Raw genomic sequence first — 13,347 nt, forward strand, 5'->3', positions numbered from 1 at the left:
TTTGGCCATATTATACATGTTTGTGTCACCCTCCACCCATATGCAGTGTGGCGTACATGTAGCAGACACACAGATGTTTGCTCAATACACTTGTGCCAGATAAGGGACACAAAAATACGTTCGTGGAGAACAGGATGCCACCCGCAACACAATTAATTACGAGAAGCGTCATTACCAGGAACAGTATTGCTAGAAGACTAGATGAGGAGGTCAACACCATTTTGGGGGGCCCTCTGTATGCCATAATCTGCGTGTGCTATTTCATTTTACTTTGTATAATAATCCCATGACAGATTAGGAAACTGAGGCACAAGAGTCTCAAGCACTTGCCCAGAGGAGTGGGAATTTGAACCCAGGTCTTCAGTAGAGTTCTACTTAACGACACTTCCATTCAGCATCTCAAGGGCTTGTTGGGAATCATTTGTTTCCCATATTTTTCTAAAATAATCGTTCTAAAAATAATTGCTTAATCCCTAAAACACAATAGTTGACATAGGTCCATCATCTGAGGCAGAAATACAATGCAAAGGTATTGTGCAGGTCCAAAGCATGCTTAGCATTACTATAAGAATAAATAACATTATTGGTCTTTTATTAATGTGCCAACTCCTCTTCTCAGCCTTTTGTATGTCTTCATCACCAGAAAAAACATTTGCTATTTCAGGGTCACTGTGATGAAGATGAGCTGCTGTATTTCAAAGACCTGAACTCCAGCCCCAGCCCTGCCTCCAGTTTTCTCATGAGAGGGGTCATAGGATAGAACATCCCTTGCCTACCACAAAGGCTTGCTGCAGCATTCGGGGGCAGCAAGCATATGGTGAAAGCCTTTTGTACAAGGAAAAGCTCTACACAAGCTTCAAGGACACTCTTGTTTATTTTCATTGTGGAGAGACACAGAAGTGAACCCCGCTATAGGGAGGGAAACGGACATTTCCATTTCCATGTCCCTCTGGCCCCTCATTGCTCTCCAAGTGAGGTTTCTGGAACTCCTGTCGGTTAACGATGCAAACTCCAGAACCCCTCCCCCCCCCGCCAGACCTCTGTGACCAAATAAACATTTTACTGTGCCATTTCTGCCAAATGTGACTCCCCAAAACTATTAAGAGTCGCTGTTACCAGTCTCACATGACATCAAGTTGGCATTCAGTAATGGACTAAAAATCAAAATTGAAAAGCCACAGTATAAAATAGAAAGTAGGGAATATTTCATTCGTGGTGGCTACAGATTAAAAGAAGAAAAAACAGATTTTCAGCATTAGAAGAAGTAAAGCCCCAACAAGGTGGGTATTTGCTAGCACATTAGAAAAACACTTTTCTTTCCCACTTCAAATGACACACGGTTGGGGGGGAGGGTGCCGTTGGAGGACAGGAATGTGAGCATTGGGATCCAGGCTGCCTCAGTCCAGCCACAAACCGACTCCTGCTGCAATTTACCCACAGCAGATTCACCCAGTGATAAATCTAAATATCATATAGCCTTGTTTACACATTTCAATTAAAAGCCTTGAGAACAGAGGTCATCCAAAAGTATTAATAACAGCTCTGGAGATTCTGACAGCAGTGACATTTTACAGAAAGAAATGCCCAGGCACACAGCCAGGAGCTCGACATTTGACACCATGCACTGTGGGCAGCATTCAAGTACTAATTATTACATGCTCAGTTTCCTTCTATTGCATGCATTTTTTGAGAGTAGTTAGTGTCTCTTTATAGTCAGGTCTACCTAGTTTTGCCTGCTAATAACTTCCTGGCCATCAAGAGGTCCACTCCAGGGTTATTTAAATACCTGAAAGGAACAATTAAACCCTCTGCTGAAACAGTAGTCTAGTGGGAGATACACGGTTACTTCCTTTAGTAACACACTCCTCTACACTCGAGTCAGGTGAAGGCGGTCTCTGTAGAGACTTCCGGACGTGCTTGTAGTAAACATGGGCTGTGGAGGCAGGCACTGAGGGAGGACCAGAAGATGCACTGGAAATCCTGAAATGCTGTGTTTGGAAGAGCTAACCCTGGAGCAGGGGATTGCAGAGTGTCCAGAGAATGTCGGCCACCTGCAGGGTGACCTGCACCCACTAGAATGCCTGGATGGTTCAAAAAGGCGTGGTATGGGCTATCATCTTTACTCAGCTTCTCCTCCTTTATCCTGATCATCATTGCCCTGGCAGCGCCCCACTGGCTGAGTGGGAAAATCCTTTGTCAGACTGGAGTGGACCTGGTCAACGCCACCGATCCAGAGCTGGTCAAGTTCATTGGAGATATTTACTACGGGCTCTTCCGAGGATGTAAAGTTCGACAGTGCGGGCTTGGGGGCCGCCAGTCCCAATTCACGAGTGAGTATATTCCAGGCATGCAAGCTGCTGTAGAACACTTTTTTCTTTAATTTGTAAGGGTGCTTATCTCTAACTGTGGAATTTGACTTCTGCCTAAATCTAAGGCAGGATGACCGCCAAAAGAAATTTTTTTTTCTGTAGAGGCTTATAGAAACATTAAAAATAGAGATTTGTATACTTCTGTAGTTTACCTCTATTAGAAGTAACTATTAAAATACTGATACATGTGTCAGACATTCTGCTAAATGCTTTATATGGCTTCTCTGTCTTTTAAACCTTATAACAAATTTATGAAGAAGGAATTCTTAAACGTTCCCGTTTTGCAGAGGACAACACTGAGACTTGGAGAGGTTAGATAACTTGCCTGAGGTCCCCCAGCCAGGAAACAGCAGAGCCAGACTTCGGACCCATGCCACGTGACTGGGGTATTATCAGCCAGCCCAGCGCGCTTCCGCTTCTGTTTATATAAAAGCTCCATAGTCCAAGAACAGCCCGGGCTCTGGAATCAGACTACTTGGGTTGAGAGCCCAAGTTGGGCGATCCCTGGAGGGGAGATCTGGGGCAAGGCTCTGGCAGCTCTCCATGAACGTGAGCAGGCACGGTCATCAGCTGACATCTAGTCTCCCCTCAGAGCCGCTCCTGGTGTAAACAGAGCAGAAATCCAAGCCCAGCTTATGAAGGATCTTCTGGGAATTAAAAAGCAAAGCAAAGAAGTCAATATTCTGCAAGCCTTTAGAATTAATTAGATCGCTCATGAGAACAGTGTCCTACATAACCATAATTCATCAACATAATGCAATGCAAGGGGATAAGGAATTTTACTCATTTGATTTCTATATTTCAGAATTGTAGTTTTTAGAATCCTGCCCAGGGTTAAGTATCTCATTAAATGCATAAAGACAGAAAGCTAAAGCCATTGACAAATATAATAATATGAATTGGCATCACTTATACGAATGAAGGAAATGCGTATTTGTTTTGGATAGTCAGGAAAACAGTCTCTGGGAATATTTATATTTACCCAGCAATTATATTGGGCCAGGGATACTGGAAAAATAGCTCTATTAAAAGCATTACACACATACCAACACACAAATGGAAAACAAACACACATAAAGAAATGAAAACAAAGGTCATCAGAAGGAGACCATGGCAACTATACACACGAGGTGATTCTGAATTGGGTCTGTTTGCTCTAAAAGACGTCACTTGGTGAGACAATTGGTGGGACTTGAATGTGGTGTCAGGATTAAGTGGCAGACTTGACCAGCATTAATTCAATGATTTTGGCACTGTGGTTCTGCAAGGCAATCTCTTTTTGAATGAAAGACAAGCTGTTTAAGTACTAACCCTATTGTACTCAAGGATGCAGGGACAATTTACCTGCAAATGGTTCAGGAGAAAAAAACAAATGCTTTTGTACCATTCTTACAATTTTTGGAAGTCTGGGATTCTTTCAAAACCACACACACACGTACACAATTGAGGGAGAAAAGGCATAATTTTTAAATAGTCATTATTAATTGAAATGAAAGACCTCATGAAGGAAGTTCCCAAGCTTGAACAAGGGAGTGACAATCAACAGCAACAGGACTCCAGAGACTTTACTAAGACAGTGCTTAGGGAATATAATAAAAATAACCACTGGTAATTATATAGCATGATGTATCATGTGACCATGATAACTGCCTTCTTACATACTAGATAATTTATCTGTTATGTTTATTATTTATTATCTGTCTCCACCCCTTTAGAATGTAGTGCCATGAGGGCAAGGATCTTGTTTTATTCATTGATGATCTCAAGCCCCCGGAAGAGTGCATTAAAACACCGGCACTCAAAAACATTGGTTGAATGAAGAGCAATAGAGCACTTTTAAATTCATTTGTCCTGAATGTTCCCATGCAAGACACCAAACTTGTGACTTATGACTAATCTTCCACAACCCTGTCAGGAGAAAACTAAGGCTCAGAGAGTCTAAGCAGCTTGCTGAAGGTCACAGAGCCGTGAATGCTGGAGCCAGACCCCAACCCCGGTTAGCCTGACCCCATAGTTCCTACTTTCCACCATGTTGCTCCTCTGGAAGTTGTGAGTGGCAGCTTTCCCAAAGCCAGGCATCCCCCTAGTGGTCCTTACTGTTCTCCTGGAGTTCAGCAAAGGGTCATGGGGAGGTGGTGGGTGAATGGGGATTCTCAGGGGTAGGAGGATCCAGGGTGGACAGATCCCACTAGAAATGACTGAGTGGTTGCCTGGAGCTGCTGTAACCAAGTGCTACCACACACTGAGTGACTTAAACAATAGAAACGTATTCTCATAGTTCTGGAGGCTCGAACTCAGAAATCAGCTTGTCGACAAAGCCATGCTCCCTCTAGAACCTACGGGGGAGAAGGAGCCTTCCTAGCCTCTTCCAGCTCCTGGTAGCCCCAGGTGTTCTTGGCTTGTGGCTGTATCATCCGGTCTTGACATGGCATCCTCCCCGTGTCTCTTCACATGGTCTTCCCTCTGAGTGTTTGTGTCCAAATTTCCCCTTTTATCAGAACACCTAATCACCTTGGATTAGGCCCATCTTAACAATAATTAGCTCTGTAAAGACCCTATTTACAAATAAGGTCATATTCTGAAATGCTGGAGATTGGGACCTCACCCCCTCTTTTTTGTGGGGGATGGCAGGGAGGGCATGGTTCAACAGATAATAGAGGATGTGAGGTGGCAGTTGGTAGGTCTAGCATAATTTAGAATCCCCAAGCACAGACACTGGTTCTGGAGAAGGAGCTGAAGCAGACGCCAGCTTTGCAGTAGAAGGAGTCCCGAGAACAAAGACTGAGCCCTTCCACAGCAGGGTCAATTAAACTCCAGCCATCCCAGCTCACAGAAATGTAAACTCCCTCTGCCAGAAGCCAGAGCAAAGGAGCACTTTCTGTTTGCCCACTGGAGGAACTCAATAAATGTCCCTTTCCCTCCTCTAACTTCCCAGAGCGATGCCCCATGGGAGACAGCCCCCGGGTTTCACCTAACTCGGTCTGCTCTCTGAAGCACCAAAACCGTGTGAGACTCATAAAGGATGTTTTAATATCAGCTCTGGGTAGGGCAATGTTCAGGAACGTTTAGTTCCCGGCTGCCCTGGCGTGTCCCGGGGGAGGGTATATAAACTTCCATTCACAGCGCCTTGGGTGCGATTCTCTGTGAACACTTTCACTGGAGCTGAGCCAGGCTGTGTCGGCTGGTTTTGCACTGCTGCAGGTTAGGGACAGACTTGTATCTATCACAGCGTTCTCTCACACAGGGCTGAAAGTTTGAAAAGAAAAAAAAAAAAAAAACTAAGGGGACACTAAGAAAGGAGAGAAGCAATGGTTAAAGAGAAGCCTTGCAAAGAAAAATCCCTTGGATAGAAGCTCAGGGTAAAGTTTCTGATGCCGACAAGATAACCACATGGAGATAAATACAAATGGAAATGCAAAACTGGAAAGAAAGTTAGATTAGAACTAGGATGTAAATATGGAGTGTCTGGAAACTTCTCAATGGAAAGGGTTTTAAAGGGAGATGGACCAAAATTCTAGTTCTCAAGCTTGGGAGGCGCCAACCTTCTGAGACTACAGGCAGGCAGGTGAGCCAGCAAAGAGCCAGAGGGGAGAAGCGGTCAGGAGAGTGAGGGGAACCATGAAAGCTTTGAGTCCTGGCTCCCCAGGGGAGGGCAGGGGGCAGAGACAAGGAGGGGCTGATCCTGACATCAAAGGATGAAGCAGGGAGTTTGGACTCACAAAGTGGACCCTGATTTGACCAGGAGGTGCTCAGTAGAAACCCTGGAGTAGCTACAGAGGAAGGGGTACGCTTGGGCGTTCTTTAGCTTTCTTTAGCTTCCGTCATTTTTAATTCCTCAGTGTCATTACTGAAAACAGTGCTCTAAACTCCATATATCATATGGTATCTAGGACTATAATCCTATATAGAATTCAGAGTCACCTTGCCCAAAGATAAGGGACTTAATGTCCAAGCCTATGTGGAAATGGGTTTAATAAAATCTACCTTAGGGCGCCTGGGTGGCTCAGTTGGTTGAACGACTGCCTTCGGCTCAGGTCATGATCCTGGAGTCCCGGGATCGAGTCCTGCATTGGGCTCCCTGCTCAGCAGGGGGTCTGCTTCTCCCTCTGACCCTCTTCCCTCTCGTGCTCTCTATCTCTCATTCTCTCTCTCTCAAATAAATAAATAAAATCCTTAAAAAAAAATCTACCTTATATTCTTGTCACAAGCACTGAATAAAATAATGATGTAAAGGGTTTGGCTCTTGAGATGACTGTACTCAGTAAATGTTGATGACCCTCCGTTCATAGGCAGCTATTGCTACCCCATTATACTGATGAGAAAACTGAGGCTCTGAGGAGTCACGTGACTTTTCCGAAGTCAGAGAGTAATAATAGAACAGCAACAGCCCCGGCCGCCATTTTGATAACTCAGTCTTTCCAAGGCAATATCTGCCATACTGTATCATTTACTCTTCATGGCTACTGTGTGGTGGCCAATATAGAGAAAACAGATCCAAATTCATATCTCACCAAATTATCCTGCCACATTTATATGGAAAATTAATATTCTAATAGAATACGGAGCACATGAGAAGTAAGTGTCCATCATACATGGGGAAAAATGACTTACCTTGCCAAGTCATTATGAGGGATCCAAGATGATGCTCCTAGCTTCCTACCAGTGTTTATTAAGGGCTATTATTATTCCTGTGCACTTCACTTGATCCACTCAGCAATCTGGTAAACTGTAGGGGAGGCCGGGATTAGAGGATCCTATTTTATACTTGTGGCAAATGAGCAAAACTGGGATTTGAACCCAGATCTTTGGATGCCAGGTGTAGGCTTCACTTTGCTATGCCTTTCTACACTCTTCACAGATGTACCTGAAACCTCTTCTACCTCTCTGATTTAATGAAGGCAACTCTCTGACCCAGATTAAAGCTTTTCAGTTGGCCCTGTTTGGCTGACTCTCTTGCCAACCTCCTTTGCTAAAGAGCCACCGTTTAGGGCTTGTGTGCCTCAGCTCACACCAGATCCCAGAGCTTCGAAGTCAGTGCAACTTAAATTGCCAGCTAGGGCACATTCCGATTTTACACCCACTGCCAGAAAGAGAGGATTATTGGCCACCTGAGAAGTGGCAAATCTGGGGTCCGTGCGTTCATGTCAAGAAGTCTCCTGCTTTGTGAAAACCCAGTCTGTGTTGCCCTGCCCTCCCGCCCCTCTATTAAAGCCTCTGGGGTAAACAGGCCTGGACGGTGTGAACTTGAGCCCAGCTCTGACACTGAAATATTGGCTGTGTCTTCTCTCCCCAGTCTTCCCACACCTGGTGAAGGAACTCAACGCAGGCCTCCACGTGACAATTCTGCTGCTCCTCTTCTTGGCCATGGCCCTGGCTCTGGTCAGCATGGGCTTTGCCATTCTCAACATGATCCAGGTTCCATATAGGGCAGTCAACGGCCCCGGGGGCATCTGCCTATGGAATGTCCTGGCAGGTAAGGAAGGCCCCCAGGGAGAGAAATTCACGTCCACTGCCACGACCAGGCTGAGTTCCAAGTAGGTAGGTAGAAGGTGTGCAGGAATTAAAACACCCACCTCAGCCTCCACTTGTCTAATCTATAACCTTCCTCATGGGCATGAATGTCCTCTTTACTGAAAGTTGCAGAATCTCTGTCACAGTAAAGAGCCAAATTGGAAAATTGGCTCTTTTCTAAAGAGCCAAATTGCAAAACCCTGAGTGGCTGAGGACTTAGAGCAAAGAGGAGAGGTGGGGTAAGAGTAGAAGAGAGAAGAGAGCTGCGGGGTGGTGCGGGAAGACAGGAGGAGGGGAAGAGGTGGGGCCACAGCTCTGAGGGTGGAGGGAGCATTCCAAATGACAGGAGATGAGCATTTGGCCTCTTTTATAGGCCTCTTTTCATTTAAACCTCACAACCTCCTTATGAGGCAGTATCATTAGACCCATATTTACAGATGAAGATCCTGAAGCTCAGAGAAGTTAAAAGCCTCACCAAGGCCACACAGCAGTAAGTAGCAGAGGTGGGATTCCAACCAACGTACAACTGAGTCTAAGCCCTTTGTCTTTTCTTTAATCATGGTATCATTTATAACGATCGTGACCTATTTTCTGAGACAAAAAACAAAAGTGTGTGTTGATTTGGGAGTATATTGATATACAATAATTATGTGAAATTAATTCACATTTAGTTATGCACTTAAAAAGTCATACGTAGCAAAAATAATAAAATTCCCAGAAAATGAGGCTGTTTCAGAAAACCTCGGTCAAATGGTCAAGGATCATGATGGCAATAACCCATCACTACGTTTGCCTTATACAGGGTGACCATAAAGTATACAAGCAGATAATGTTGTTTTAGCATGTATTGTAACGTAATGTCGGTAGATCAGTTACTAGGCACTTGCCTGGATTGGCAGACCGTGACCATCCTATAGAATTACTATACACATGGCTCATCCCATCTGGACTGCAGGTGTCTTGTTTCCATCCACATGAATCCCCGTAGTGGCTGGCATGTAAAAAGTGCTCAGTCCTACGATTAAATAAATGTTCGTCTCTGTCAAGTTACTACATCAGAGAGATGGCGTTCTCAAGCACTACTGATGAGAGTATTTTAAAAAGGCAGTTCAACAGAACTTTAGTGTTAAAAGGCATGTAAATATGAATTTTTTTTTTAAAGATTTTAAAGAGAGAGAGCATGAACGGGGGGGCGGCAGAGAGAGAGAGAGAGAGGGACAGAAGCAAACCTCCCACTGAGCGTGGAGCTTGAGGCGGGTCTTGATCCCATGACCTGGAGATCACCACCTGAGCCGAAACCAAGAGTGGGGCTCAACCAACTGAGCCACTCATGAACCCCCAAAACATGAATATTTTTTAATAAACAAATTTTTAATAAACAAATCCAGATAGGGGTTTATACTAAGGCCATAACTGGAAAAGGGCACAGCGATGTTTATAAAAAGGTGTTCATATGTTCTGCAGCACTTTGTAATACCAAAATTTAGATGCAATCTAGATATCCAGAAATAAAGTCATACTCAATTAAACTTAATTAAGTAGGTGTGTTGCTTGAAGAACATATTATGCCCCAGTTTATAGTGGTGCTATAACAGAATATTTAACAATATAGACAAATGTTCAAATAAAGGGAAAAAAAACAAGCAGAAAACAGTAAGAGCTTCAGAATACAATTTTGTTAAAGAGAATACATTAAAACCTTCAAAGTATTTATACCCGGCTTTCAGGATAAAAGTGAATTTGTATTTTCATCTTTGTGATTTTCTCTGGTATCCAAATTTTCTTTAATGAAGACATAATAATCTAAGCAAAAAGCATGATAAATGTGTTTTTTAAATATTAATTAAAACCAAGCAGTAGAAAAGTAGAAAGGAAGAGAGAGACATGGAGATTGGAAGCAACAGGTTGGGAAGTAGGTGAAGTTTGGAACCCTTCCAGGTTCCCCTGTCTACTTCCTATCTTCCTTCTCTTACCTCCTCTTCTTACCCTTAAGCTTGAAAAAGGGATAATTAAAGAAGAGAGAACAGTCCAGCCCTGGGTTGGACCCCCAGCCTGCACTTGAGGGGTTCTTAATCCTCGCACAGAAGCCTCAGGGTCTCCATCCAAATCCTGAGATATGTAGAGACTGAACGTACCCAAACATGGATGCCCCGTGCTGGGTAAGGGAATGCAGTTGATCTGAGATGAAGCCTACTCTCTCTCTCCCACACCTCTCCCCACTCACATTGTGAATTATCCGCTGCTTTTGAAAGCACATTAAAAGGTGTGTCATCCCCAGGTACCTGGCTGGCTCCATCGGTAGAGTGCGTGACCCTGCACCTTGGAGTCCTGAGGTAGAGGAGGAGGGGAGAGTTTACTTAAGAAAAAAAAAAAAATCATTGTGTCACCGTAAGAAATTTTTCAACCCAAAGCAAGCTTGTCGCCTGTGCCACAGAAATGCCACCTCACAGAGGGCCAGTACAGCTGTACCAAGGAGCACTGAACGAGGGTGACATTTTGGGTTGCAGGTGGAGTCATGGCATTGGCCATCACCAGCTTCATGGCCGCGGTCAAATTTCACGACCTCACCGAGCGCATCGTGAACTTCCAGGAGAAGCTCTTCCACTTCGTGGTGGTGGAGGAACAGTACGAAGAGTCCTTTTGGATCTGTGTGGCCAGTGCCTCGGCGCACGCCGCAAACTTGGCAGTGGTGGCAATCAGCCAAATTCCACTCCCGGAGATTAAGACCAAAATCGAAGAGGCCACGGTCACGGCTGAAGATATCCTGTATTGATCGCCCTCTGCGGCTCACACCCTCTCCTGAGTCAGTTCTGCAGTGTGAACAGGGACCTCATTGCGTGCGCAGGCTTTGCAGTCCAGAGCGCCCGTGTTCTGGAAGGTAAGGAGAAGGAAGTGCAGGGAGGAAGGGCGGTGCCTGGACCAGGCAAGAAAGCTTTCCCGAACTCTGGCATCTCTGCGCATCCCTCTCACTGACCTTGGAGTTAGAGACTCTGCCACTTGCCAGCTGTGTGATCACTGGACAATTCACTTAATGTCTGCTTCTCACGTTCCTCATCTGTGAAATGGGGGTATAAGACCTCCCAAGTTTGTAATGAGGTTTAAATGGGCAATATTGTTGCCAACCTTTGAATTAATATATGTATCTGTGATTAGAGAAGCTCTACAGATACAAGGTAATGAACACTCCAGTAAATGCCTATCGAACCCTGCTCTGTTCAACACAATATTAGAGGGGGGAGAAAAGAGGCATATGGTAACATCCCCATCCTCCAGAAACATTTAATCCTTCCACATGATAGGCATCAGATAGGAACAGTAACACTAAGAATGAAAATAACCGCCTTTTTTCCTTTTTTTTTTTTTAAAGATTTTATTTATTTATTCATGAGAGAGAGAGAGAGGCAGAGGGAGAAGCAGGCTCCCAAGGAGCAGGGAGCCCGATGCGGGACTCGATCCCAGGACCCCGGGATCACGACCTGAGCCGAAGGCAGACGCCCAACCATCTGAGCCACCCAGGCGCCCCCTTTTTCCTTTTTTTTAAGATTTTATTTATTTATTTGAGAGAAAGCAAGCTACAGAGAGAGCGAGCGAGCACAGGAGCCAGGAGGAGGGGCAGAGGGAGAGGGAAAAGCAGACTCCCCGCTAAGCAGGGATCCCAATGAGAGACCCCATCCCAGGACCCCGGGATCGTGACCCGAGCCGAAGGCAGGCACTTAACCAACTGAGCCACCCAGGCGTCCCTGCCTTTTTGTTTTTCTTTAGTGGTTACTACATACTGGACACTGTTCTAGAAGTCCTACATATACTGGGTCCTCACTATAAGTTCAGATTGTTGGTACTACTTTATTTCCATTTTACAGATGAAGAAACTAACGTATCCAGAGATTAGGTAACTTGCTGAGGTCCAGAATTCAGTTGAGGAAGTCTGGAACCAAAGTGTATGCTTGTAACCACTTTGCTAATCTGCTGTTAGATGGTCCAAGCAGTTGGAATGCAGTGTGATAAATGCTAGGACAGTACATGCATGAAGGACTGAGGGAAGGAATCAGTTCTCCTGCATGGGATGTGGTATTAAAGAAAGTATCACAGAGTTGACATTTGATCGGAACCTGGAAAGATGAGTAGACTTTTTCCAGTGGGGGAGGAAGCAGGTTTGGAGAAGGGCATTTCAGGATGAGTCAGTGGTGAGGGGAAGGCATAAGGGATGGAATTACAAAGGGGCCTGGAAGCATGTGAATACCCAGCGGGATTAGAATGTTGTCCTAATTCATGAGTTAGATAAACCCGGTTGCTTTGTGTTGGTTTCCCTTAAGCAGTACTATGATGGTTAAGTTGGCACTTGGCTAGGCCACTGTACCCAGATATTTGGTCAAACACTATTCTAGATGTTTTTGTGAAGGTGTTTTTTGAATGGGATTAACATTTCAATCAGTAGACTTTGAGTAAGAGAGATTGCCCTCCAGCATGTGGGTGGGCCTCACCCAATCAGTTAAAAGCCTTAGGATAAAGACTGACCTCCCTCAAGGGATTGGGAATTCTTCCAGCAAGCTAGCACTGGACTCAAACTGCAACTCTTCCCTGGATCTCCAGCCTGCCAGCCCAGCCTGCAGATTTTGGACTCGCCAGTCTGCACCGTCATGTGAGCCAGTTAAAAAAAAAAAAAAAAATCCTCTGGGGCCATGGGTGGTTCAGTTGGTTAAGCTTCTGCCTTCAGCTCAGGTCATGATCCCAGGGTCCTCGGATCGAGCCCCGAATCGGGCTCCTTGCTGAGCGGGAAGCCTGCTTCTCCCTCTGCCTCTGCTTCTCCCCCTGCTCATGCTCGCGCTCTCTCTCTCTGTAATAAATAAAATAAAATCTTTTAAAAAAGAATTCTCTTTCCTTCTGTCTGTCTTTCTCTCTCTTTGCACACACATGTCCTATTGATTCTGTTTGTCTGGAGAACCCTTGCTCATACAGGTACCAAACTCCATTAATTCACTTTCCTACAATGCCTGCTGGGGTGAATCCTTTCTCAGGTCTCCTGTCTTCATGTCAAGTAGAAGTTGTCTCATCCCCTAAATTCGCTCCATCTAAAATGACACCCGATTTGGACTTACTCTACCTTTGCTTCATGCTGAGCTTCTGGAGGTTTCCATGGCATCTTTTCTGTTCTAATTGCTCATGATTCCCTGCCGGGCCCATCTGTCCCTTCCAGCCCTCTGTCTCCATCCCACAGCCTCAGTACTGCTTAGCAGATGGATGTCACTCATCAAATATGCAGATGGCACAGGGCTGGAAGGGGTAGTTAACAGGATAGGAGATGGATCCAAGAGACAGTGGCAGAGTGCAGAGCTGGGTTGGGGAAAACGACTGGAAATGTCAATGTCCTATCAAGTTTACAATAGAGTCCTGCTGACCGTTGAAAAATAAATCATACAGAAGACTGGCAACAGTTTATTATATGGTAAATATCTGAGAGCCTTGTTAC

At 44.9% G+C, this 13,347-nt stretch overlaps 1 protein-coding gene across 1 annotated transcript; it reads left to right on the top strand.

Annotated features, from left to right (window-relative positions):
• Nucleotides 1-1,761: 1,761 nt before the first annotated feature.
• CLRN2 (clarin 2) lies at nt 1,762-11,232 on the top strand. Its single transcript, XM_025887173.2, has 3 exons — nt 1,762-2,330; nt 7,663-7,842; nt 10,388-11,232. Exons 1-3 carry the CDS (start codon nt 2,078-2,080, stop codon nt 10,651-10,653), a joined length of 699 nt encoding a protein of 232 aa, XP_025742958.1. The 5' UTR covers nt 1,762-2,077; the 3' UTR covers nt 10,654-11,232.
• The last annotated feature ends 2,115 nt before the right edge of the window (nt 11,233-13,347 follow it).

Source organism: Callorhinus ursinus, unplaced genomic scaffold (genome assembly GCF_003265705.2).
Source record: "Callorhinus ursinus isolate GAN/ISIS: 27379988/994484 unplaced genomic scaffold, GSC_fseal_2.0 scaffold4, whole genome shotgun sequence".
NCBI lineage: Eukaryota > Metazoa > Chordata > Mammalia > Carnivora > Otariidae > Callorhinus > Callorhinus ursinus.

What these genes read in the sequence shown, in the direction of transcription:
- CLRN2 (XM_025887173.2), top strand. Translation starts at nt 2,078, where the DNA reads ATGCCTGGATGGTTCAAAAAGGCGTGGTATGGGCTATCATCTTTACTC. An exon ending in CCGCCAGTCCCAATTCACGA is followed by an intron (nt 2,331 to 7,662) that starts GTGAGTATATTC and finishes TTCTCTCCCCAG; the next exon opens with TCTTCCCACACCTGGTGAAG. An exon ending in CCTATGGAATGTCCTGGCAG is followed by an intron (nt 7,843 to 10,387) that starts GTAAGGAAGGCC and finishes TTTGGGTTGCAG; the next exon opens with GTGGAGTCATGGCATTGGCC.